We start from the raw sequence: 27,805 nt of genomic DNA on the forward strand, positions 1-27,805 counted from the left end.
AAAAAAAAAAAAAAAAAAAAAAAAAAAAAAAAAAAAAAAGTTAAACTACCAAGAAGTAAACAAAATAAATGTGTGAGATCTTTATGAAGAAATATTAGAAATGCCGCCAGGGAGCATAAAAGGAGACTTCATGGAAAAACATACCCTGCTTTTAGAAAGGAAATATAATGTGTTATTATAAAAATTGTTTTTCCTTAAATTAATCTATACCTTTAATGCCACTCCCCTAAATACAAACATGAGTTTTTCAAGTACTCAAGCTGAGTTTAAAGTGTATATTGTAAAATAGATATGAAAAATAACCAAAACAATTCTGACCAAAGATGAGTAACAAGGGAGGACTCATGTCTATTTCATATTAGAACATATTACAAAGATTTATAATTGTTGAGGTGGTTCTTGGCAAATATCTGGAGGATTGGGGTCTCACTATGAGAAGTCCTGGGATTCTTCAGCCTGCCAGAGACTTAGAGCGAAAACCCCAATTTTTATCTTTACCAAACTTCTGCCCAAGGTAGTGAATTCACGTTCTCCCTATGGCTATGCGCTCACCCAGACAGGCTTCTCCTGCTTCATGTGCTCTGTGCTTATCAGAATTACAGACACTGGACCTTGGTCTGAAGTGAGGTTCCTGGACCAGCAACAGCAACACCAGCATCACTTGGGAGCTTGTCGGAAATGCAGTATCTCGGCCCCTCCCCAGACCTAAAATCAGAATCTGCATTTTAACCGGAGCCCCTGGGGACTTTTATGCACCTTAAAGTTTGAGAAGCTTATATATTATTAGACCAACCTTCTCGTCAGTGGAATAAAATTACCTATCACCCCTCCCTGGCGCGCGCGCGCACACACACACACACACACACACACACACACACACACACACACACACCACACACATTTTAGTTGAACTAAGGCTTATTTCAAAAGCGTTCTTTTGTGCTCAATTTAAATAAAAACCACCAGCCACTTCTGCCCCTGACTTATTTTTTAATTTTTTACTCTTATTTTTAATCTCTTTTTTAGGACATGTCCCCGCTGGTCTAAAATGCCATCCCGACCAGGAGCATCTGGTTTATCCTCTGGGTTGCACCATCCTCATTCAGGCACTAAATACTCAGGAACAGAATTTCCTACACGGTCATGGCAACAATGTCTCCTGTGTGACCATCTCCAAGAGCGGAGTTTACCTTGCTTCCGGACAAGTCACATTCATGGGCTTCAAGGTGAATAAACTAAAAAATCATTCATTCTCAATAGATTTAGCGGTGCCTCCCAAGAAAAACTGCTCACTTCAGAATAGCTCTGTGCTACCCTGTTTACACCCTTCCTCCTCTTCCTTTGAACCCTCTCGGAACCCATTTTCATCCTATCAGGCTGAGAGCGGAGGAACCTGGTGGTTTTATACCCGATGGTGCAACTTGTGACCGGTAATGCTCAGAAACAAACGTCCCTGATTACAACTGTGTCCATCTTGTTGCTGTCGTGTTTGTAAGACCTGCTCTAATTTCTAGAAGAGTGACGAGTGATTATTTCTCACCGAGAGGGGTAGCTATCTCTTGCAGTTCTTTCAAAGCCTGTCTGTGATCTGACAGTGTATTCTTGCTCCCAGGCGGATATCATTTTGTGGCATTATAAGAAAAGGGAGCTGATTGCTCGGCTATCACTTCACAAGGGCAAAATTGAAGCTCTGGCCTTTTCACCAAATGATCTGTACTTGGTATCACTGGGAGGCCCAGATGATGGAAGGTAATGAACTAAGCATACTTACCTATTTTCCGCCCCGCACATTTCTAGATGTGTTAAGTACCCTCTCCTTTCTAACATTCTCTGTTTGCCCATCTATAGAGCGTGTGTGGTGTGAAAACGCTATGACGAAAATATTATGGGATGCTGATTCTCAAGCCTGGCAGTGCATTGAAATCAACTGGGAGTTTTAGAAAATTACTGAGGGTTGGCTCCACCTTCAGAGACTTTGACCACTTGGCCTTAAGAGTTAGAAAGACCTCCCAGGTGGTTCTAATGGGCAACTAAATCGAGAACCGTTGCTGTAAAAGATGACATCATCTTGTCACCATAATTCTCATCATAGACAACAGCTAATTTTTTTTATTGAGCACTTACTATGGGACAGGTGTGTGCTGAGTCACTTGACTTCATTATCTCATTTAAGCCTCATGACAACTCCATGAGGTGGGAGCTATTGGGACCATATGACTGATGAGGAACTAAACTCACCAGCTGCTAAGTAGCAGAGCTGGGGGACAAACCCTGGCAGTGTGACTCCAGAGGTGGCATTTTAAATTTTTTAACTTGCCTCACCAAGACATGATCTTGGCACTCAAGGATCTCACAGTCAAGTTTAGTAGGGAGAGAATACATACAAATGAAATTGTGGAGGGAAAAGTATTTCAAAGCCTTATATTAGGAATAAAAATCAATGTAGTACCTATTCCTGTGTTAATGCTAAAGGAACATCATTTATAGAAGAAAAATAACACCTGAGGTTTGTGTAGGATTTAATACTTTGGTGCACTTTCACAGATATTTTCTTGTTTGAGATCCACAGGTTAATTACAATGGAAATTTACATCTGTGTGTAGTTGCATATTGACAGTTCTCTGAATATATAGCAAATCAACAAAATCATCACGAGATTTCCTCCTTTCACGGTCATTCTCTTGCCGTGTAAATAATCAGACTTCCCTGGCTTATCCCCATTTGACTGTTTTGGGTTTTTTTTTTTTGTAAGAAATGCATCCAGAAATCAGCTATTAACATTCTTAGCTCAACTTAAGGCAGTTGTTCTCAATCTTGCGTGCACATTGAAATCACCTGAGGAAATAAGACCCCTGATGCCTGGGTCCCAGCCCCAGAGGCTTTTCAAGCCTGGCAATTATCACCCCCCACCCCCAGACCCTGCTGAAGAGTTGCTAGGGCTAGGCCTTGGGGGGAGAATAAAACGGCTCCTTAACCAAGACTAATCTGCAAAACTGTCATCTCCTCTGTAATCTTAAGCTTGATTTTAGGCTATAGAAGATTTGCTTACAGAAAACTGGAGATGTTGAGAAAAACATTCTCAAGAAAGTTTCTTCTCGAAAGAAAAACAAATTTTGCTGTACTAGGAAAATGCAACATGCCCATCCCTGAATAGTCACGGTGGTGAAGAGCATGGGGTCCTGTTGATTGCTTCTGTATAGTCATGGGTCAACCCTGACCATGTGGGAGGGTCCATTCTACCCAGACCACCTGGCGTCTCCACAGAGGGGGAGAAACAGAAGGGATGCAGGGAACCAGAGTGGACACTCTAGAATTTGCATACGCATACATTCTGAATATTTTGTAACCTATCTGCGAAGCTTTTGCATTAATGTTATTGTACTGTCAGTGTTGTACTACAACCTGCTTTTGACTAACTTTACACCAAGGATATCTTCTCTGTGTATATATGTAGACAATACCTATCGCTCTTGGCAGCAACCGTATGCTATTCAATTGTATGGATCTGCTGGAATTTATTTGGCCAGCTATCTATGTTGGTGCCTTTTATTTTTAAATCTTAAAATTGTTTTTTGAAAAATTAAAGCTATCCCTGTTCATGGTTTACGAAGCAAGTGTGTTGTCCTACTATGCAGAAGGATTCAAAATTTGTATCCCCTCCACCATGAAGAGTTCTACTGTCCAGAGGCACTTGGATTCTTTTTTTTTTTTACAGCCCTATTGAGATACATTTCACATACCATGAAATCCACCCATTCAAGATGTACAGTCAGGTGGTTTTTAGTATAGTGGTTAGTTGAGTGGGTTTGTTTGGTTTTGTTTTTTTTTTGCCAGAATACTTCCCCAAGGACATTTTTTACGTGTTATATTGTGCAACCTTTGCCACAAAGGTTTTAGACCATTTTCAACACCTCAAAAAGAAACCCAGTGCCCATCAGCCATCACTCCCAATTCCTGCTCCACCACTGCCCCTGCCCCAGCCTCAGGCAACCACTAACCTACTTTCTGTGTGTATAGATCTGCCTGCTCTGTATGTTTCACGTAAATGAAATAATACAATATGCGGCCTTTTGTGACTGTTTTCACGTTGTGTGGATATACCACATTTTCCTTACCCATTCATTAATGTATAGACTTTTGGGTCATTTCCACTTTTAGGCTACTATTAATAATGCTGTTAGCAACATTTGCGTACAAGATTTTGTGTGGATGTACATTTCTCTTTCTCTTGGGTATGAGGTTTTAACAGTCTTTTTTGACATTGGTTCCTCTAGTTTTTTACAACTTTTAAGTGACATGCATCTCAATTTTTCCACGTTAGGTGGTATCTATCAACTTCCTACTAAGAAAAAGAATTCATAGCTCTTATACTGTCTCCTTCCCCCTTCCTGGCGATCTTGGTTATACCTTTATTTAGACCACCCGTGATAATTCATTCCACATGTAGAAAATTGGGGGAACATAGGGAGGCATGTTTTTACATTAACCAGGTTTGTACCATCTGCATTCTTTTTCTTTAATACTCTGACCCCAGTGTTTAATGGAACACCCCCCACACACATTTTTGATATCATTAAGCCAACACTACTCAGTTTAGGACTAAATTGTATGACTGTACTCAGAAAGACGGAAAGGTAACCTACAACCGCACTTCTCAAAGTGTGGTCCCCAGACCACCAGCATCAGTGTCACCTGAGACTCTCAGCCTCCACCCCAGACCTACTGAATCAGAAAGTCTGGGGGTAGGTCCTAGCACTCTCTGTTTTACTAAGCCCTCCAGGTGAATCAGCTACATGTTCAAGTTCGAAAACACGCCTATGTCATCCCCTTTATTTTATTGAATTTTTTTTTTTTTTTGCTGGAGTACTTCCCCAAGGAAATTTTTTACAAGAGATAAATGAGTGGTAAACTTTTACGCCCCGCCTGTCTGAAAATCTCTGTAGATTTAGCATCAAAGTTGATTGATAGGCTGATGGTTTTCCAGCCTCATGATCATTTTCCTTCAAAACTTTTAAAATGTCACCCATTTATCTTCGAACCCAGCGCGATTGAGGAGACGTCTGGGGGGCAGGGGGGCGGTGTAATTCTTTTGTTCCTCTGTAAGTAACCTTTTCATTTTTTTCCTTCTAGAACCGCTAAAAGAGCCGTTTCTTATTTTGAAAGCCTGTTTTCCCCTGACTCTCTTTGTCCTTTCGTCTGGGCAGTGTGGTGGTGTGGAGCATAGCCAAGGGAGACGCCATCTGTGGCAGCCCTGCTGCCGGCCCCAACGTCGGGAATGCCACCACGGTCATCTTCTCCAATTGCTGCGATGAGATGTTTGTCACTGCTGGAAAGTACGCATCCGCCGTCAAGGTGTCCAGAATTTGTAAATCACTCCATTTGCCTGCACAGAAAACATGGTCATTCCAATTAGGGTGAACGTGGCTTTCGTCCTGGAAAAAGAACTTCCATCTTAATTTTCATGATTTGGGAATCATTAAAAATCCTTTTAGCTGAAAGTCTTTTTAAATACGGTTATTTGACCATTCTGTGCTTCCTACTGAAAAGGTTCTGCTGATCTGCTAAACCCATTTCAGGCTCTGGTCTGTTTGTGACAGATAACACATTGCCCCCAATCAGTGCTCGCAGGGTCATTTGCCCAGTTGCACCGATTCACTTACTGGTTGATGTTTCTTACCACCTGCGCTTAATTTAGATCTCGTGAAATGAGAGTTTGCGGAAGAACTGCACCAGCAAGTTTCAAACGTTTGACTACCAGCCATATGCGATCATTTCTGGTAGGGTCAGCATCGAGCAGCTAAGCGGGTGGGGTACCAAGCTGAAGGTCTGAACAGAGGCCTGCGTCTGTCTAACAGAAGAACTTAATTTACAGGTTCACCTATCAGAGCCCTGTTTGGAGTTTGACATGAAGGTTAAACCTACATAAAAGCATCCCCTTTCATGTCACATACCAATTCGCAGGTCAGAAATCTGAAGGTAGGGTTGAAGCATATGTTGGTTGGAACGATCCTTTTCAGCCCACCTGTGGTCTCCCATCTGTGAAAGGCGCATGTCATTCGTTACTTTTCCAGCCAGAATAAAGAATCTGTGCTGTTTCCTGCCCCCACCTTGTGACATCCGGCATGCATCTGTTCCGTGGCTAATTACGAGGAAGGATTTATTCAGAGGCCATGAAACTAACTGGCTGGCATGAAAGCCACCCCTAAGGAGAGAATCTTATCAGGACAGTTCTCTGATCCTAAAGAGGCTGACCACGTCCTACCCTGACTTCAGGGGGTCACTGGTGGCCGTGAAGCTCAACTCCCTTCAGGTTTGCAGAGTCGTTTGCCTAAAACTTTTATGGCGGGGGGGGGGGGGTCTATCTGCTCTTCCACAGGTGATTGAGCAGCAGGTATCAGCTAATTCTGATGTCTGCTGATAATGTTTCTCCAGGAGTCAAAACCTGAATTTAAACCAAAAAAAAAAAAAAATTTTTTAGGACAATCTTTATTATAGGTCTGCTTTAATTTCTCATGACATTGGCACCTGAGAAAAAGTTAGCACTCTTAAATAATATTTCTGGTATGTACCCATATACACTGGATTCTCCGTGATGGTCCCAATTTCAGGTATTCCATTATACTGACCCCCATGAGATGTCCTGCAAATTCCTGTATTTCAGCATCCAAATGACATCTACCAGAGAGGCCATGGAAAAGCTGATTTTTTTCTTAGTTTGCAAAGTACATTCAAAATATCAATACTATTGAGCACTTACTAATATGTGTGTGAATCTGGGTGCTAAAAAAAAAAAAGGAAAACTAAACTTGATGAACTGTATTTTAGCATTAATCTTTTCTGCTTTAAGATATTAGCTGAAGTCTTTGTGATGTTAACCATGATATTTTTAAACAGGTGTTCAGAGTAACTTAACATACAATGATTAAATAGCGAGTATGTGCCGAGTCTCATCTGAGGTGCTGATGCTGTTTGGCATTTAGTTGCCCTGTCTCATTTCTCCTTCCTTGTAGACAGGACTCTCCATAAGGTAGTCCTTCCCTTTAAAATTTTTCCTCACAGGGCTTCCCTGGTGGCGCAGTGGTTGAGAGTCCGCCTGCCGAGGCAGCGGACACGGGTTCGTGCCCCGGTCCGGGAAGATCCCACGTGCCGCGGAGCGGCTGGGCCCGTGAGCCGCGGCCGCTGGGCCTAAGCGTCTGGAGCCTGTGCTCTGCAATGGGAGAGGCCACGGCAGTGAGAGGCCCGTGTACCGCAAACAAAAAAAAATTTTTTTTCCTCACAACTCCATACCTTGAAAGAAATATCACTTGATGAATTTGGTTTGCTTTGCTTACTTGTTTATTCCTATGTCTCTGTTTTCACCAGTGGATAGAGTATTTGCTTCAAAGTGAGAGAGAGCTGGGTGTGAATCCTTGCTCTGCTGTGTGTAGGCTCTGCGTTTCCTCATTTGGAGAGTGAGGGATCCTAAAACCTACTTCGCAGGGTGGTTGTGAGCCTTGAATGGAATACAATCATCCCTCGGTATCCCTGGGTTATGCATCCGCAGATTCAACCAACTGTGGATCACGTACCATGTTTAGATCTGCAGTTGGTAGAATCTGCGAGTGCGGAATAGCGAATGCAGAACCCGCGGATACCGAGGAGGACCACCTGTGGGCTATGAGCATGCACGAATGTTGGTGTCCGCTGGCGGGTCCTGGAACCAATCCCCTGTGGATACCAAGGGACGACTGTATCTTGGGTAGATCACCAGGCTGTAACAAATCCCCTGAAATACCTAGTTCTCTTCCTTTCAGCTTCTCCTTCAAGGCACTGCAGAAAACAGAGAAGAGATGAAGTGTCTATTAAATGGGTATCCGTTTGATTGCGGGTTTCTTTTCTCCAGTGGGACAATTCGAGTATGGGAACTGGATCTCCCAAATAGAAAGATCTGGCCAACCGAGTGTCATACAGGACAAATGAAAAGAATAGTCATGAGTATCTCAGTGAGTATTACGCTAAGTGTTATTTTAGGTAGCTGTTAGTACAAGTTCCTATTAACAGTACCGACCAAGATAGGTGTCTGTGCGTGTACGCATGTGTGTGTACGTGTGTGTAGGTACACGTACCTAGGCTTAGGGGTGGGGAGGTGAGGTCTGGACATGGGGGACATTGACTGAGGAGGCACAGGTGAGGGAGCTCCCGTGAGAAACTGGAGAGGCTGCCTAGACGCAGCTATGGGGAAATCTGTTTCAGTGGGACCTGAACTGCCATCAGACCCCAGGAACCTGCCTCACCTGGAGGGAAGCAACGTAGCCAGGAGGTACTCAGAGCCCCCAGCACCTCCCTTTGCCACCTATGTTATTTCTGCACCGGAAATAAAGTTTCTGACAATGAAACTCCTTGTTGAAATGCAGTTTCCTCCATAGGGAGGAATTATTCGTATGTTTTTAAGGTGGATTCAAATATTCATGCATATAACCCCATTCTCCACTTCCTCTTTTTTAATGCATACTCATTTTATGAATGTAGACTTTGAAATAGGAGATAAAGCAAATGCACATTCTCTCTGGAGGAGCACCGTTTCTCCCTAGGAGCCCTTTGGAGGTGTCTCGGGATGTGCAGGCTAACAACAGACACAGGTCAACTTCCGGTGAAATGCACAGGCTGCTTGGAGTCTAATGTTTCCTCCAGTTCTGAGTTTGGCCCTATTGTGCTCCCCTCGAAGCTGTTCTTACCCATCTTTGAGTCTGAGGAAACAGGAGTCGCCATAAGGACCTTTGTAGGTCTTTTTTTTTTTTTAACTTTTTATTTTATATTGGAGTATAGTTGATTAACAATGTTGTGATAGTTTCAGGTGTACAGCAAAGTGATTCAGTTATACATTTTCCCATTTAAGTTGTTACATAATATTGAGCAGAGTTCCCTGTGCCCTTTGGAGGTCACAGTGGGGTTCAGAGAAGGCTCATCCCCTCCCTGATCCGGGGCTCGTGCACATCACCGGGGAAAACCAGGTCTTCAGATTTCGTTTTCCCTCTGATCCCCAGATGGCCCATGATGATAGCTTTTTCTACCTCGGCACCACCACTGGAGATATTCTAAAGATGAACCCTAGGACCAAGCTGCTGGCAGACACTGGGCCTGCCAAGGACAGATTCAGTCTGGTGAGTAGAGACCATCAAAGTCTGCTCTGCCCTGACATTTTCTAGTGATTTCTTCCTGCCACTGTGAGCACAGACTTCCGTTAAGTGTCTGTGGAGAAAAAATGACGAGTCTGTGATGGACCCGAGGCCACACCTAAATTTGCAAGGTTAAGTTGATTAGTTCGCTCAAGCCCTCCTCCCTGGTTTATATTCAGGGCAGAGGTATTCCTACGTGTCCTCAATTAGGGATCAGAATCACACCTTTTTTTCCCTCATCTTCAAAGCTCAGGGCCTGTGGCTTTGTAACCACGTTGGTTCCAGCATTTGGGCAGCCTAGTTGCCATGTGTAAGAGACATGTGCTCTTTCATTTACAAGACTATATATCATTTTATTTTCTAATCGAATAACCAGATCTTAGATTTTAGCCTCAGCTGACATTTTAAGTCATGAGCAAGACGTAGAAATTGTTCATTGTTTATATTTGCAGAATTCCTAACAATTCAGGTTAAAAGTCCAGTGAGAGATTTTGATATTTAAACCAAAATAAAAAGCCTACAATCAAAGGGTAATTGGACAGAATAAGTGCTGTTATTTCCAGTGTCCCGGAAAGTTACAAGGGCTGTTTCTACTAAACTTTGAATTTGAAAGCTGCCAGGTTCTGCACCTGCCTATCTCATGTCTGGTAATAGAACAGAAGGTTCTAACTAAGCTTAGATGCATTTCCACTTAGCCAATAGTCCCAAGAAGCTTTGAAATATTGCATCATGTTCCCGGGAAGACGTCAGAGTTTTCTTAATCACATAACTGTTTACTATTCCAGCCTTTAAGGAGGTGCATAAGAGTGAGAGAAAGCTCTAGTATAGGTAGAGAAGAGTCTAGAAATAACAGGAGATCAAGGTATAGTCCAAGCCAGTGTTTTTCAAATTATTTTTAGGAGAGGGATTCCAATATATTCAACAGATGAAAGCAAAGCAGATCAGGTTAAAGGAGTGAAAGGCTCAGAGCCCTGCCAGTTCTGACTCCTGAGATACCTCCAAAGGGCTCCATGAAACACTATGGGAGGGGCTTCCCTGGTGGCACAGTGGTTGAGAGTCCGCCTGCCGATGCAGGAGATACGGGTTCGTGCCCCAGTCCGGGAAGATCCCACATGCCGTGGAGCAACTAGGCCCTTGAGCCATGGTCGCTGAGCCTGCGCGTCTGGAGCCTGTGCTCCGCAACAGGAGAGGCCACAACAGTGAGAGGCCCGCGTACCACAAAAAAACACTATGTGAAAATTCTGATCTGGACATTTTTGCCTCCCCACCACCTGGGATGTAAGTGCCTCTCCAGAAAAGATGCTGACTGTCTTAGTGTTCCTCAAACCTGTGGCACTTAAGTCTCCTACGGATGCTTTAATACCTAATTCAGGTCCAATGGTAAATTCCATAAAGCGATGTTTCCAAGATGCCTTTTACACAAGCGGAAAGAAAAGAATTCTTTTAGGACAAAGGGATAGGAGGTATCACTGAAGACATTTGGTTTGAATATCAAGTAATCTTGGGCAGTTACCCATTTTGAAACTCTACCGAAATGTTTGCTCTATGTGTTGTAAGTCAATTATACTTCAATAAAAAACAAAAAACTAAACACAAACAAAAAAATGTTTGCTCTGTGGTTAGAGAGATAAAGAATTGGAATGGTTTCAAATGGACAGACAGCACTGGTAGGCATACAGCACTGAAATGAAGAAGATGATTATAATAATAATTTAAACAACAGTACATAGTGAACGTTGAGGGGTCAGACATGGAGCATAGCACCTTTCTTGTACTCTCATTGGAGAGAGTATCTGATGAGATATAGGTACCACTGCAAGTGTGCTTTACAGATGAGGAAAACTAAAGCACATGCCATTTAAGATCTCATGGCTAACAAGTAGTAGAACTGCTACTGGAAGCCCAGCAGACTGGCTCCAGAACCTGTGCACTTGAACAGTATCATCTATAGTTGCAAAAAAGTTTATTTAGAAATTACACGTATGTAACTTCGAAGCTTTGTGAAACTCTATCCCTTGCTTCCCTAAGTCCCTAAACAAATGCTGAAAATATTTAGCATCCAGGGTTGTCTCCTCATGGGCCAGGCATTCATCCCATGGTCCTGCTCCAGCACTTTTGGAGCTGGGGGTGGGATGCAGGAGAGGGCAGCATGCAATTCTGGTTCATGCCTTCATATTCCTGAGCCTTGGTTTCCCTTCTCAAGCGTCATGGAATGTCTTTTGAGCCAGAACAGGCAACATTCAATTTAAAGTAACTTGAAGGGACATAATATTTGTTTTGTAATATCCAAACTTCATTAAGACACAAACCTCTCAAGTCACTAGGTATATTATTATTGAGTGTTTTAAAATAAAATATTGGGGGACTTCCCTGACGGTCCAGTGATTAGCACTCCACGCTTCCACTGCAGGGGGCATGGGTTCGATCCCTGGTCGGGGAACTAAGATCCTGCATGCTCCGTGGCTTGGCCAAAAAAAAAATTTTTTTAAAAAGAAGATATTGGTTGCGCACATTTTCAGGTTAGAACTTCATAGAAGGTGATACAAAATGACCGTCATACATCCCCAGACTTTGAAGATGGCTTTGACTTTAAATATGTTTCCTATTACAGGTAAGATCACAGACGGAATGCTTTAGTTCAGAAAATACAGTCACCAAACCATAAGGGGTCTCCTGTGCTTTCTTTGGATTTCAAATACAGTCTCTTTGCATTCTAAGGGTTAAGTTCTGGTGAAAACGGTGGCACCTGAGGAACTCACGTTGCTGGGGTCGTGCTTACGTCTCTGCGCTAACTGCATTTGGGTGGATGTAAAGTGTTAATTTTTAATATATTCAGAATGCGCAGGTGGATTTGAAGGCAAGAAGCTTGGTGCAGTGTGTTTGCTGCTTCCTGGCACACGAGCTTGTTGTTGGCACCGAGGCGTCTTAGCCAGCCTGGGGGTACATCACAGGCCACACCTTGCTTAGCTTCATCCAGGGCAGCAACAGCGTGGCCCTGGCCATGCCCATTGTGTCAGGTCACACATAGATTCTTTTTTTTTTTTTTTTTTTTTTTTTTTTTGCGGTACGCGGGCCGCTCACCGCTGTGACCTCTCCCGTTGCAGAGCACAGGCTCCGGACGCGCAGGCTCAGCAGCCATGGCTCACGGGCCCAGCTGCTCCGCGGCATGTGGGATCTTCCCGGACCGGGGCTCGAACCCGTGTCCCCTGCATCGGCAGGCAGACTCCCAACCACTGCGCCACCAGGGAAGCCCATCACGCATAGATTCTTAATGATGAAACCGTTTGGCCTTTTTCTTAATGCTCTTTCTCCCCCTAGGGAGTGTCAGCTATCAGGTGCCTGAAGATGGGGGGTTTATTGGTGGGCTCCGGAGCCGGATTGCTGGTCTTCTGTAAAAGCCCCAGCTACAAACCCATCAAGTAAGTTCCAGACTCCGCAGGGTTTGGATGGGGAGAGACCCTCTAGAGGGAGGTTTGCTTAAAGCCGGGAGCTAAGTGATATTGGCAAAGAGATATTTGGTTAAAGAATCTCATCTTAGAGGCAGGAGAGATGGGGATATATGTATAGCTGATTCACTTTGTTATAAAGCAGAAACGAACACGCCATTGTAAAGCAATACTCCAGTGAAGATGTTAAAAAAAAAAAAGAAAGAAAGAAAATAAAGAAAGAAAGAATAAGATGTGTCTTTGCCCTCCCAGAACTTACAATCTGGTTTGGGGATAAGGTAGACAAACATGAAAATGTCACTATAATATGAGATGATATATAAACACAATCTCATGGTCCCAATAAATTAAAATATATAATGAATGTTGCAGAGAAGAGTACAGAAGGGAGTGATCTTGTTGGGATGGAAAGACACGTCCCAGAGGAGCAGAGGCAGCTCTTGAACTTAGCTTCAACAGAAGCCAGATACCCCTAGACACGCTCCACGTGGCCTCTGAGCTCTATGTATATGGATAGACATTGGAGAAACGAGTATCACCTGTTTTCACGCAGATGACTCTGTATTGAGCGCTTGCCATGTATCAGGCACTATTTTTAGGTGCTTGGGAAATCAATAAATAAAGCGGAGAAAAAAGAAGGAAAAAAACCATCCCTACCCTAATGGAGTCTACACTCCAGCAGGAGGGAGACGACAATAAATAATAAACAAAATAAACAAGTAAAGTACACGGTATTAGAGAGCGATGAGTACCATGGGGATAAATGAGTAGCTTGTGGAGGAGGGGGGTTAGGTTTTGAAGCAGACGGGACAGGTTGCAACTTTAAATTCAGTGCTCAGTGTAGGTCTTATGGAGAATATATTGGGACCAGTTTTGTGTTTGTATGAAGGGGAATAAAAAAAGGGGGAGGCAGCTTCAGAGCAGAGTTGGGTAGACTCTGGACCCATGAAGTGAGTATAGGAAATTAACCCTTTCATTTTTTAACCCCTTGTTTTTAATACACAAATGGACCCATTGTAATGAAGATAATTAGACTCAGAGTAATGATTACAGGGTCGGTGCTATAAATGTCTGCAGGATAACCCTGTGTACCAGCAAGGCTCAAATTGGATACTGTGATTTCCTTCTCCTTGGGTTTGTAGGTTGAGGAAGCAGCCCCCAGGAGAGGTCATGGAGGTTAGAAAGGGAACTCGGATGCTTGTACAGACGGCTGGGGGTCAGAGGTCCTGGCCTTGCCCCTGTAGCCCTGGGAACACTAGCACCTTGTATTCTTTGCAGCCCAGATGCCAAGGGTCAGTGTTTCTCAGCTGCCCTGTATGGGCTAATGTAGGGTTACCTCCGTTATCTCCAGCTGCAACCCTGTAAAGGAGGAATTATTCTGTGGTTGAGTAAACTGAGGCCCAGAGGTTTCTAACTTATCCAAGAGTCACAGAGCTCTAGTTAGTGAAGGAGCTGGGATATGACTTGGGTTCTGTCCTTTCCCCCTTAACTGTTCTGTGTCCCAACAACAAATGACTCTGTAAAATACTGCATTTCCCATGCTCGTTCCCTGCACAAGAACCCTCACTGTATTTTCATTGTCAAAACTAAGTTAGTTGCAGAGCAAGGTTGGGTTTCGAGGGCCTCGTTCATTTATATATTCTTTTTTTAAGAAAAGCTCATACTCAGTAAACATTTGGGGAGCAGGGGAATCTGAAATACCTGAAAGGTGGAAGAAGAAAAAATGAGCCCTGAAAGTTCTGGCAAACATAGCCACTATTAACACTTTGTTATTTCTTCTTGCCCGTGTTATTCATATACATTTTAAAAGAATTGTACTTTTTTAATATATAAACTTTTGTATTCTTGTCTTTTACTTAATGCAAACATCATAAATAGTTTCAGTATTACTACATGATCTTTTATGGTGGTAAAACATGTATACTCCATAACCTTTTTTTTTTTTTTTTGCGGCACGCGGGCCTCTCACTGTTGTGGCCTCTCCCGTTGTGGAGCACAGGCTCCGGACGCGCAGGCTCAGCGGCCATGGCTCATGGGCCCAGCCGCTCCGCGGCATGTGGGATCCTCCCGGACCGGGGCACGAACCCGTGTCCCCTGCATCGGCAGGCGGACTCTCAACCACTGCGCCACCAGGGAAGCCCTCCATAACCTTTTAAACATGGTTTTAGTGGCCAGGCAAATACTTTTTGAAGTCACTGCTCCATAGATCATTTAACCATTCCAACACAATTGGATACTTAGGTTGTTTCCAACTTTTTACTCTTTTAAATAAGGTTATACTGACATTCTTTGACATAAAGGGTTTTTCCCCTGATTTTAGGATTATTTCCCAGAAATGGAATTAATAAAGTGTTTAATTAATTGGCATGGTCATTTGTGCCCATTTGCTTGCCGAGAATGTTCCCTCTATCTAAATCCTACCTGTGCTACATGACCCATTTCAGACCACATTTCACAGATAAGGTCCCCTGACTATAGTAGGCCATGTGGGCCTCTCCCTTTGCTGACCATGGGCACTTAATATTGTAACCCCTGCCTTTCCAACTATGCCGCCTCCTCAAAGGCATGTCCCAGGTCACACACCTGATATGTGTCCTCTGTAATGCTTCGGACAGTTAATAAATACGCATCGATTGAGGAAATCTGCTTCTCCTCTTGCTTCTCCTTAAAGGAAAATCCAGTTACAAGGTGGCATCACTTCTATCACACTTCGAGGGGAAGGACACCAGTTCTTTGTTGGAACAGAAGAATCACACATTTATCGTCTCACCTTCACAGATTTCAAAGAGACTCTCATTACAACTTGTCACTTTGAAGCTGTTGAGGACATCGTCTTTCCATCGTAAGTAGAAGACAGTAAAAATGATAAGAACGTGGAGATTTGGTGCTGTGTGTAAGGACATGTAATTTTATTAATATACTTTCAATACCAACTAACATAATCGATCATGATAAGTCATAATAAATTATTTTTTCTCCTGAAATGTTTCTATTGTAGCGAATTATTTTAGTAGGCTTTCTATTGCCTTTACCAAGCAGCTACCTTCGTTTCATAATTCAAATTTGGGCCTCTTTAGAATGTTGGCTTTTCTAATAAATCCATCATGGAAATGGTGAACAGACTGGCAAAACTTTTCTATGTTTTCCCACTGCTGTCTGGAGAAAAGCTTAGTAGTGTCTTTTTGCAAACGTCTTTCGAGTCATTTGTTTGCACCTCTTGGGTCTTCCAGATTTGGCATGCTCGATGGCAGTGGTCATAAGATTGAGTCCTTCTGGATCTCGTTGCTGTATATCTTGGTAAATCCCTCAAAAACCCAGTGAAACAAATAACCATCAGCAGTTTTAATATCAAAAAGAGCTACAGTCAGAGTTTGGCATTATTTGAATTTGAAACCTCTTTTGTCTTTGGTGAGATTTGTTCCATGAGGTTGGTCACAGTTTTTGCTCTGAACTTCCTCAGTGTTTCACTTGAATTTACAAAACTCAAAGTCATTGTTCTATAGGTAGCAAGACTCTCTTTGAAAACTTGATCCTTAAGATCACAAAATGTAGTTTTGGTTCCATGAGTCTTTCCAAGTTTTTTTTTTTTTTTTTTTTTTGCTGTACGCGGGCCTCTCACTGTCGCAGCCTCTCCCGTTGCGGAGCACAGGCTCCAGACGCGCAGGCTCAGTGGCCATGGCTCACGGGCCCAGCCGCTCCGCGGCATGTGGGATCCTCCCGGACCGGGGCACGAACCCGCGTCCCCTGCATCAGCAGGCGGACCCCCAACCACTGCGCCACCAGGGAAGCCCTCCATGAGTCTTTGTGATTAGGTTCTCCCAAATATTTCTATTAGTGAAAATAGCTGGTGCCTCCCATTAGGTGAATCTTTATTTGAAAACTGGTCATTTCCTTTCTGTATCACTTTTCCTCTCTTTTTCTAAGGAGCTTGGTAGAATCAATCTGTAAAATTATTTGGTCCTGGTGCCTTTTGCAAGGGTAAGTTTTTAAATACCTTTTCAATTTCTTATGGAGTCTTTATTTAGGTTTTGTACTTTTTTTTCTTTTTTTTTTAACAGCTCTATTGAAATATAATTTACGTATCATAAAGTTCACCCATTAGAGTGTACAGTTCAATGGTTTTTCTAGGGGCATATTTACAGAGTTGTGCAACCATCACCATAATCTAATTTTAGAACATTTTATATCTCCCAAAGAAACACACTAGCAGTCACTTTAAGCCTATAAGGTTCAGCTTTCAGCTACCCAAACTGAGCACAGTTGATGAATGTACTGTGCTCAGCTAAAGGTAAAAAACTCTCTTAAAAAGGTAAAAAAAAAATGCTCAAATTGATCCCATGAGCTCTGTCCTCAAAAACAGAATCTTAAAATTAAAAAAAGAAAGAAAAAAACAATAGAATTTTTCAAAAGAAAAATAGTATATCCTCTCTGGTCTCTGCCTGCTTTTTCTTCCTTTTGAGGTTTCCCCCCTACATGTAGAATGCAGCTGGCACACAGTAATTTGGGCAGTTTTTAAATTTTAATTAATTAATTTTTTGTTGCACCACACGGCATGTAAGATCTTAGTTCCCCAGCCAGGAATCGAACCCACACCCTCTGTGGTGGAAGGTAGAAGCGCAGAGTCTCAACCACTGGACCGCCAGGGAAGTCCCTGCATTTCTTTTTTAATAAATACATTTATTTATTTATGGATCTACGGCTGCGTTGGGTCTTCGTTGCTGCGCGCGGGCTTTCTCTAGTTGCGGAGAGCTACTCTTCGTTGCGGTGCACGGGCTTCTCTTGCGGTGGTTTCTGTTGTTGCGGAGCACGGGCTCTAGGTTCTCGGGTTTCAGTAGCTGTGGCTCGTGGGCTCTAGAGTGCAGGCTCAGCAGTTGTGGCGCACGGGCTTAGTTGCTCCGCCTCACGTGGGATCTTCCCGGACCAGGGCTTAGGCCCGCGTCCCCTGCATTGGCAGGCGGATTCTTAACCACTGCGTCACCAGGGAAGCCCCGTCTTCAGGATTTTTGGTTCTTATTGTTGTTCATTTTATCTGGCTTTTATAAACGTTATCTGTGGGAAGTTTGTGTGACCACTTCACTGCTCCAACATCACAAGCGTATGTTTCTGGATATATGCCCAGGAGTAGGATTTTATTTTATTTTATTTTTTTGACTGTGCCACGCAGCTTGTGGGATCTTAGTTCCGCGACCAGGGATTGAAGCCGGGCCACGGCAGTGAAAGCTCTGAGTCCTAACCACTGGACTGCCAGGGAACTCCCCAGGAGTGGGATTTTAGCTGGGTGGGAAGGAGCACACATACTTAGTGTACCATCTTGATCCAATCAATTTGGAACTTAATCTCTCAGATCCTAAACTCAGGAGGTTTTTGGACTAGGCTTAATTCCTGAGGAAGTGGACTGTCCATCTCGGGGAGGGAGAATTTGGAAAGTTCTCTAGGTAGATTCATTCCGTGATACTTGATTTTCATAGGAGTCCATATGCTTCTTTAAGAGCTCATGTTGGGACTTCCCTGGTGGTACAGTGGTTAAGAATCCGCCTGCCAATGCAGGGGACACGGGTTCGAGCCCTGGTCCGGAAAGATCCCACATGCTGCAGAGCAACTAAGCCTGTGCACCACAACTACCGAGCCTGCACTCTAGAGCCCACGCGCCACAACTACTGAGCCCTAGTGCCTAGAGCCCGTGTTCTACAACAAGAGAAGCCACAGCAATGAGAAGCCCGCGCACCACAACGAAGAGTAGCCCCCGCTCGTCGCAACTAGAGAAAGCCCACGAGCAGCAACGAAGACCCAACACAGCCAAAAATAAATAAATGAATTAAAAAGAAAAAAAAAGAGCTCATGTTCCCCCAAGGAGGAGCTCATTCACTGAAGGCAGTGTCTGACATAAAACATTTCTTATTTCGATAAATATTACCACTCCAATGTTGGTTTGATTTGATCTCTGTTAATCAGAATTGCCAGGAGCAAGGAGCTCCTGCTTTCCTGTTCCAGCACTTGCTGTTTCTTTTTTTAAAAAAAATATTTATTTATTTATTTTATTTGGCTGCGCCGGGTCTTAGTTGTGGCATGCATGCAGGATCAAGTTCCCTGACCAAGGATCGAACCCAGCTGGGCCCCCTGCATTGGGAGCGTGGAGTCTTAACCTCTGGACCACCAGGAGAGTCCCAGAGCTTGCTGTTTCTAGGTGGTAGTCCAGCATCATAATTTTACCTCTGAGTCCCAAAGCTAAGTATGTGGAAATGATCCACTTATTTTTCCATTCATTCCAAAGTGAGTAGATTTTAACCTCAGAGAGAGGGACTCTCTTTTTATGGATGTGCTTATGCTGATAGGTAGGAATTTCTTGAGAGGTATTTAAATCTAAAAGCCCAGTCTCCACAAGGACTTTAGCTAGAAATGCATACTTTATTTTTCTGGACACGCCCTGTGGCATGTGGGAATTTAGTGCCCCCAGCCAGGGATGGAACCGTGCCCCCTGCAGTGGAAGCGGGGAGTCTTAACCACTGGACCACCAGGGAAGTCCCTAGAAATGCATACTTATAAAGCAGATGGTCTTTATTGTACCCTGGTATGACTCCTTTTTCTCAAATTGGAATAATCTGTAATTTTGGGGGCATTTTTCATTATATTTACGAGTTGTCCATTGGGGAAAAAAAAACCCAACAGACCAATTACTATGGGTTTTTCTTCCTTGTTCACAATCTCATATTTTCTCATAACTAAGCAAAGAAGTATTGTGGGTTGTCTGCAAACATGAATTCTAGAACCCTTGTCATTTTCTTCTTTGAAATTTTAACAAGATTGTCTCCTTTACAGGAAAAGGTTTGTTTAGTCTCTTTTAATATAAATATTCCACAGATGTATTTCTTCTCATGTGTTACTTGCGATCAACAGGACACTGAAAGACTTCTAAATTGGCATTTTCCTTTTGAGCAACTTTGTCCCAACCCTTCGTAAGAAAAAAGACTATGAAAGAATTTTTTTTTTTTTTTGGCCGCACCACGTGGTCTGCAGGATCTTAGTTCCCCGACCCGGGGTTGAACCCGTGCCCCCTGCAATGGAATTGCAGAGTCCTAACTGCTGGACTGCCAGGGAAGTCCCAAGGCTATGAACGATGGTCCACAGGTGGTTCGAGGGCATCACATGCCATTTTACACAAAAAATCTGTAAGGCCATCAAGCTTGAGATAATAGGTGTCTAAAGGCATCCTTCCCTCCATCCTCGCGAAGGCCATTTTAGTGTCAGACCGGCACCTGAGAAACACTGTGCATCTCGTATGGCTGCATCCCTTATCCTCTCGGTGGCTTCTTTGCAGTGGCACCGCTGAGCTCTTTGCCACCTGTGCCAAGAAGGACATCCGGGTGTGGCACACGCTGTCCAACAGGGAGCTGCTGCGGATCACTGTGCCCAACATGACCTGCCGTGGCATCGATTTCATGAGGGACGGCAAGAGCATCATTTCCGGTAAGGTCGGTGTGCCGGGGTTTGGCTTCGGGCCCCGGCTGTGGCTTTGGTTCTCGTCATTCTTATCCTACCAGGCGCGACATGGGGATGACCTGGAACAGACTCCCACTGTCCACTGGCTTCTCATCTAGCCTCTCTCTGGAATTCCCGTCCAGCTGGGATTCCTTCTGAGCTGGGAATTACCAAGCCCCAATCTCTCTTCCCCCACGTTGCTGCATAGAGCATGTTGCTTTCTCTCTAGCAAGGAAATTCAGTCAATCATTTACAAAGTGGATTTGAGGCCTTAGCGAGTCCAGGGCACTTGAATGAGAACCCTTTTTGTTGTTCAAGAGATTAAAAACTACTTAAACTAAGTTATAGCGCCAAGGGAATTTTTTTTTCATTCAGTTGATTATGTGATGCCAAAATATTTTAACATAAATTGTAGACACCATGATATTCTACCTCTAACTACTTCAGTATGCATCTCTAAAAATATTTTCCTATAAAATCCTAATTTCTTAATATTGTTTATGTTCAATCCATATACAGATTTCCCCAGTGGTCAAAAGTGAATTCACTGGTTCACATGAATGAAAAGTCAAGTAGGTCTTTAGGGGCAGCTATTTAAACAGTGATATCAGGAGACTTCCCCGGCAGTCCAGTGGTTAGGACTCTGCACTTCTACTGCAGGGGGCAGGGGTTTGATCCCTGGCTGGGGAACTAAGATCCCACATGCTGCGACACCACCAAAAAAAAAAATAATAATAATAAATAAAATAAAATAAAACCCATCTCATCCCCTCTTTCCTTGGTTCTGTCTCCTCGTGTTGGATTCTCCCCTGGGGCGTGTCTTCTCCACAGAGCAGTCACCGGAAGCTCTTACCTTACATTACACTTAGAACGAACAAACCCCGGGGTCAAGAATCTTGGAGTCCCCATCACCTGCTCTTTTCCTCTAATACCCCACCCCCGTCTCCCCCCAATGGCTCCCCCTTCAGAGTATATCCAAGATCCCATCCATCTCATCATCTCCACCCTCGTCTCAGCCACCACCTTCTCTCTCCTAGATTATTCTAGAAGCTTCCTACCAGGACTCCCTGCTCTGCTCTTGCCCATTACTCTTCTCCCCCGATCTGCTCTCAACACAGATGCCAGAAAACTCTTTAAAGTGTAAGTCAGATCGTGCCATTTCTAGGGCTCAACGGTCCTTTCCTTTTTAAAAATAAAAGACAGGGCTTCCCTGGTGGCGCAGTGGCTGAGAATCTGCCTGCCAATGCAGGGGACACGGGTTCGAGCCCTGGTCTGGGAAGATCCCACATACTGCGGACCAACCAGGCCCGTGAGCCACAACTACTGAGCCTGCGCGTCTGGAGCCTGTGCTCTGCAGCAAGAGAGGCCGCGACAGTGAGAGGCCCGTGCACCGCGATGAAGAGTGGCCCCGCTCGCTGCAACTAGAGAAAGCCCTCGCGCAGAGACGAAGACCCAACACAGCCAAAAATAATTAATTAATTAATTAATTAAAAAAAAAAGACAAAGTCCCTGCAATTGCCTGCAAGGTCCCCCCTGACTTCTCTCCCCCCAAGCCCCACCTTCTTACCTCTGACTTCGTCTCTTACTGCTCAGCCCCCCGAGCCATACGTGCTTCTTTGCTCTTCCTATGTTACACATAGGGCCTTTGCTAGAGCTGTTCAGTCTGCCTGGAATGTTCTTTCCCCAGAGAGCCCCATGACTCATTTCCTCACCACCTCACCGCCTCGAATCTTGGCGGAAATGGGATCCACCTTGAGCATCCTATTTAAAATTGCTAAGATCCAGAACTGATGCTGGAGGTGATGAGGGGCAGCCAGCCAGGTGAAGAGCTGGGTAAAGAGCACAGCAGGAAGAGGGAACAGCAAGTGCAAAGGCCCTGAGGTGGGAAATTACTTGGTGTGTTTGAGGGATAGAAAGAGGACCAGCGTGTCTGAAGCTTAGAGGGTAAGGTTGGGCTCAGGGTTGAGGGAGAGTAGTAGTAGAAGAAATTGAAGGGGTAGGGAGGGAGCAGAGACTAGTTACTCTAGAGAATTAAGGAGTTGATTTTCATTGTAAGTGCAGTGGGGAAAAGCTTTTTGAAAGTTCTTCCTCAAGGAGGTGAAATGATTTTAAGAAGTTCACCCTGGCCCCTGCATAAATAATTGATTGCAGGAGGGCAAGAGTCTCAGGCTAGGGAGAAAGCTGTTATAATAATCCAGGAGAGAGATGCTGGTGGCTTGGACAAAGGTGGTCCCAGGGGAAGGGTTGAGACGTGGCCAGATTTACTGTGTTCAGATTGTAATGCTGATGGGACTTGTGATGGATCGGAGGTTGGGTTGGGTTGGGTGGACGGCATAGAGAGGAATCAAGGATGGCTCTGAAGTTCTTGGCTTGAGCAGCTGTTTGGGTGGTGGCGACTTTTATTGAGACGGGGAAGATGATGGGAGTGGGAGAAGAAGCATCAGGTTTAAAGTGGGGGCAAGGGGTGGGAAGGCAACATTTATTTGCAGGTGTTAAGTTCTGCCTCCCAGAGGCATGATCGACCAGCCGCTTGAATGTGCAAGTTGTGCGGCTCATGGGAGAGGTGGGAGCTGGCCTCCCGCTTCTCTCTCCTGGGATGGGGCTCACCTGGAGGCAGGTTCAACTAAGGCAAGTCGCTCATTTCCCTCAGGAGGTGTGGCCAGTTTGGGGAATCGGGGAAAAGGGGGCTATGATTCCTGGCAGCTGGTGGGAGATCGGCCTCTTCCCTCCATCACCACCACTGCCCCCAGTCCTGTCTCTCACTTAAGATTTAAGAGAGCCGCAGTCTGCCGAGACCACGAGTATACTCATCCTGCCTGCCTTTGTTTCCCTTTCGTGCCAGCGTGGGACGACGGTAAGATCCGAGCCTTTGCCCCAGAGACAGGCCGGCTGATGTACGTCATTAACAACGCCCACAGGATTGGAGTGACGGCCATCGCCACCACCAGTGACTGTAAAAGGGTCATCAGCGGCGGTGGGGAAGGGGAGGTATTATTCTCGAAGGCAGAATCTTTTTAAAATAGCCCTTGGTTCAGAGCAACTGCCTCATAGCAGGCCACTAATTTGATTTTTTTCACCTGTACTAGGAATCAGGCAGGACCAAATTAAGATTTTTGATGAAACTCTGAAATACCTCATAAATTAAAGTTCTAATAATATAAATACACATATCAATATTTTTGTTCCCAGAAAGGACATTTAGGATACAGACATGAAATCATTCTACAGGGAATTGAGCTAGGAATCCAAGTTGGTGTTTTGCCAGAGTTTTAGAATACTTTTTTTCTCCTTCAAAAACCAGTTATATCAATTGTCTTTATCTTATCTTGTAAAGGAGATGCTATTTTTAGAATTGATTCTTTCATCTACCCAGATGCTTCGACCATCACTTCAAAATTATTACACTCGACCTTTTCGTTCCATCATTTCAAGGAGCCTAAAACATCTTTTTAGGGAGAAGAAAGATACAGCATCTTCACGTAGCCTTTGGCAGAGTTTGGATCAAACCCGTTAGTGGCTGAATGTTCGGGTTCTGGGGCCACATTGCCTGGGCTCCGATTTCACTTCTGTCACTTCCCAGCTGTGTGACCTAGGGTGTGTGCTTTAACCTCTCTGTGCTTCAGTTTCCTGTAAAAGTAAAGTATAAAGTGAAGATAGCAATACTCCAATTAGTGAGATTTTTTTTACACTCTTTATTTTGTACGAAGTCTTCAGAATCTGGTGTGCATTTCACGATCAGAGCACATCTCCATGTGGACTAAACCCTGCAGATGCTCCACAGACACACCTAGTCCTAGACCATCCCCCTGCTCTCTGCCATTATCACCCTCGCGGCTCTGTTCCCTTCCCTCATCCCTTCAGCCACGCTGTTGCTAACACCCACAGCATCCTTGCTTGCTCCCTCAGCCTTTGGGGGCATCGACCCTGCTGAGGAGGGTTACAGGAGGGAATCGCACAAAACAGATTCGTCGCCCCCAGCCCTGATCGGCAGTCTTTTCACAATGCCCGCTCCCATTCCCCACAGCTACTCCAGACCTTTTCTTCCAAGAACATAGTCTTCAAGGTCTTTGTAAGTACTAGAGACCAGGGCTGCTGGTCCGCGGGGGTGCACCGGTCTGAATCCTGGGATTGCTAAGGTACTCTTAAGTATTTTATTTCCACTTTCATTGGCCGTTACCTGAGTTTATACCCAAACCTCCCTGCCATCCCCCAGCTAATGGTCGGCACATCCAAGGCTCCCGTCCTGTGCTGTTTGGCTGGTGCCCACACCACACTGGCTAGAACATCTGCATCTCACCCTGGCTAGAGAGCCACTGCCTGCCTCCATACATTCAAGATTCTGGATCTGTTTGTTTTCTCTGGCAATAGTCATCACCCTGTCCCATGTCAAGACATACTGAGTGGGCTTCCCTGGTGGCGCAGTGGTTGAGAGTCCGCCTGCCGATGCAGGGGACGTGGGTTCATGCCCTGGTCCGGGAAGATCCCACATGCCGCGGAGCGGCTGGGCCCGTGAGCCATGGCCGCTGAGCCTGCGCGTCCGGAGCCTGTGCTCCGCAACAGGAGAGGCCACAACAGTGAGAGACCTGTGTATCGCAAAAAAAAAAAACAAAAACAAAAACAAAAAAACATGCTGAGTTATTTGAACACCATAGCAAGGAAGATGGCCTGGCTCATTTGGGATAACCTCACGCTTCCTCATCTTCTTGACTAAGAAAGTGTCTTTGAATGTTTTTCTTACTTCATTTAAGGTTATTTTCCTCTTGTCAGGTGCAAATAAGTTAGTCTGTTATTACTGATCCCAACACTAGTTTTCAATTTAGTGTTCAACTAGACCGTGGCTCCTCTGTTGTCTTTTATCACTTATACAAAATAATTTCTGCTCTTCTTATGTTTTAGAAGTCCAACACGTTCATTATAAGAAGCATCTGACTACATTACTATGTTCTCTGGTATAGTTGTGACAGAGCGTTTATCCATTACATGTCCTACTGTTATAACCAAATAACTTTCCTTTCTACTTACCCTTTGTATTACAGTTAGGGCATCGTACTTGCCAGTTTTGAAATTTTGTGTGTAGGTAGTTGTATCACCTCTGCATTTCATTTCAAGATAGCAAAGGGATATTAGACAATATTTGTTACTGAAAGTTGGGTGTTGGCTTCCGTGGAGTTGAGAACCACTGATTTTAAATGATTGAGACAGCAGCTGATGTGAAAGTTTAAATATGGCTCTGGGTACCCAAGAGATTCCCTGATGGAGGCAGGACTTTGAGAGCAGTGCTCAGCAGAAACGAGCAGACATGTTGTTTCACCCGGTTTAGCCGCAGCCCCTGCATTACTGGTTTTAGCAGCGGGTGTCCGATATATTTCTCAGTCCTAAAGTAAAAACTGGTGTAGGCTCCCTGGTAGGCATCTCCCTGGCTCCGTGGAAGAATATTCCCACCCTGCAACTTGGCATCCCTACCTCACTCGACTGAGATGAGGACAGGGAATTAGAAAAAGCAAGTCAGCCCAGGAGGTGAGAAAGCTCTTGGAATCTTTTTATTTTTTACTTTTTTTTAACCCCCTTCAAAAATTCCCAAGATGGAATTGAGAGCCTGTGCTTTGTGGCTTGCAGGTGAGGGTGTGGCAGATAGGCCACCAGACCCAGAAGCTGGAGGAGGCCCTGAAGGAGCACAAGTCCTCCGTGTCCTGTATCAGGGTGAAGAAGAGCAACGAGGAGTGCGTCACGGCCAGCACGGACGGCACCTGCATCATATGGGACCTCGTGTAGGTACCAGTGATGGGGAGGACCAAGTGATGCAGAACTCAATCCCAGCATTTTATTGAACTCAAGGGAAGACTCAAACAAAGGGTAGAGGGCTTCCCTGGTGGCGCAGTGGTTGAGAGTCCGCCTGCCGACGCACGGGACACGGGTTCGAGCCCTGGCCCGGGAAGATCCCACGTGCCGCGGAGCAACTAAGCCCATGAGCCACAACTACTGAGCCTGCGCTCTAGAGCCCGTGAGCCACAACTACTGAAGCCTGTGCGCCTAGAGCCCGTGCTCTGCAAAAAGAGAAGCTCCCACAATGAGAAGCCCCATGCACCGCAAAGAAGAGTAGACCCCACTCACTGCAACTAGAGAAAAGCCCGCGTGCAGCAACGAAGACCCAATGCAGCCAAAAATAAATAAATATATATATATTTTAAAAATAGTAAATAAGCTCTCTCAGGAAGAGAAAGTCATGTTTCACAGCTCTGGAATCTATTTTTCAGGCGTCTTAGGAGGAATCAGATGATCCTGGCTAACACCTTATTCCAGTGTGTTTGTTACCACCCTGAAGAGTTCCAGATCATCACCAGCGGGACAGACAGAAAGGTAAGAGTCAAGATCTTTCTGGTACAAGAGAAGAGCAGTGACGCCTTGTGGCTGAGGGTACAGGCCCTGGAGTCAGGCCATGCCAGTTCAAACCATGGGTTTGCTGGTGATCCGCCGTGTCAGTTTGGAAATGCTACATAACGTTTTGGGGTGCCTTTGCTTCCTTTTCTGCAAAATGGAAGTGACGACACCACTGACCTCATGCAGTTGCTGTGGGGATTAAAGTCATGATTGAATATGATGCTAAAAGCAGGGGGCCTGGCACAGAGCGGGCGCTCAGTAAGTACTGGTTTTGATTATGACGACATTTCTAAGGCTGGAAGTGTTGTGCCCAAAGGAGCTGTCACTTTGATTAAATTCAAATTGAATGACAATAGAGCTCATCTCTCATCACCCTACTTTGTCAATATATTAAAAATCTCTTAAGCTAGGGAGTCCATGTCCTTCAGTGAAAATTGGCCATTATTTGGGGGGGGAACATTTCCCCCTTGGAGCAAGCAGGAGGCTTCAGGAGAGAGACACATGGAAGGGCAAGGAAGCTGGGGTGTCTCCCACCCTGCCAGCCACATCGGATCAGCCAAATCTTGGCCTGATTACCTGCACATCCAATTACTGGGTTTGAATACCCCTAATGTAGACTTTGAGATAATTGAAGAAGAGTTTGCATATTTATTGTTTTGCCAGATACAGGCTAAGTTCATGGAGTTAAAAGTATTGAGGGAAAAATACAAAAGGTACCTTCCCTCCCCACCTCCACCCCCCAAATTAGAATCTAGGAGTGGGGTTTTTTCCTGTTTAAGCTTCCCAGGTGATTGGGAACGACTGCCTGAGACACTTTGTCATAAAAACCCAAGGAATGCTGCCTGGTCCAACCAGGATCTGCCCGACACACACAGAATGTTCTGGGAGGGCGTGAAGAACTGCCTCTGTGTTCCAGTCTCTGTAGATTGTTAGGTTTCTTTGTGTCTCATCTGCCCAAACTGGCCTATGCCTGCCCATCCCCCAACCTGTGCTTGACTTGTGGTCTAAGTGGGCTTCCTCTTGGCACTGGGGTGGGAGGGATATTAGGGAGTTAATCACCACGTCACTATAAATGCTTTGATGGACGGTTCATATTGTTTCTAAATTAGTGTGATGTCTGCCATATTCTAGGTTTCAGCTTTTGAGGCTTGAAACAGTCTATTTCCCTCTTATTTGAATTTTGACCAGAATATTCCAACCATAAATCACAAATCTGTCCAACTACTCTAAGTGCTGGGGACATGACAGTGTCCCTGCTGTCATGGAGCTTACCTACCTTCTGTATTAATTTTGGGTGGGAGGGGATGGAATGGGATAGTACACATGTAAATGAGTCCATGAAAGAGCAAT

The 27,805-nt window shown here is 44.7% G+C and overlaps 1 protein-coding gene across 1 annotated transcript in view; it reads left to right on the forward strand.

Moving 5' to 3' along the window:
- The window catches only part of CFAP52 (cilia and flagella associated protein 52), a 33,996-nt gene that overhangs the window by 3,006 nt on the left and 3,185 nt on the right, over nt 1-27,805 (forward strand). Inside the window, exons 2-12 of the mRNA XM_027131055.1 lie at nt 1,027-1,226; nt 1,613-1,749; nt 5,205-5,333; nt 7,883-7,982; nt 9,024-9,140; nt 12,474-12,574; nt 15,273-15,443; nt 19,917-20,065; nt 22,920-23,065; nt 25,694-25,845; nt 26,332-26,434. Of these exons, the coding sequence (XP_026986856.1) occupies nt 1,027-1,226; nt 1,613-1,749; nt 5,205-5,333; nt 7,883-7,982; nt 9,024-9,140; nt 12,474-12,574; nt 15,273-15,443; nt 19,917-20,065; nt 22,920-23,065; nt 25,694-25,845; nt 26,332-26,434 (1,505 nt within the window). The remainder of the gene's footprint in view (nt 1-1,026; nt 1,227-1,612; nt 1,750-5,204; nt 5,334-7,882; nt 7,983-9,023; nt 9,141-12,473; nt 12,575-15,272; nt 15,444-19,916; nt 20,066-22,919; nt 23,066-25,693; nt 25,846-26,331; nt 26,435-27,805) is intronic.

Source organism: Aethalodelphis obliquidens, unplaced genomic scaffold (assembly GCF_003676395.1).
Source record: "Aethalodelphis obliquidens isolate GAN/ISIS:26980383/991018 unplaced genomic scaffold, ASM367639v1 scaffold38, whole genome shotgun sequence".
Taxonomy (NCBI): Eukaryota; Metazoa; Chordata; class Mammalia; order Artiodactyla; family Delphinidae; genus Aethalodelphis; species Aethalodelphis obliquidens.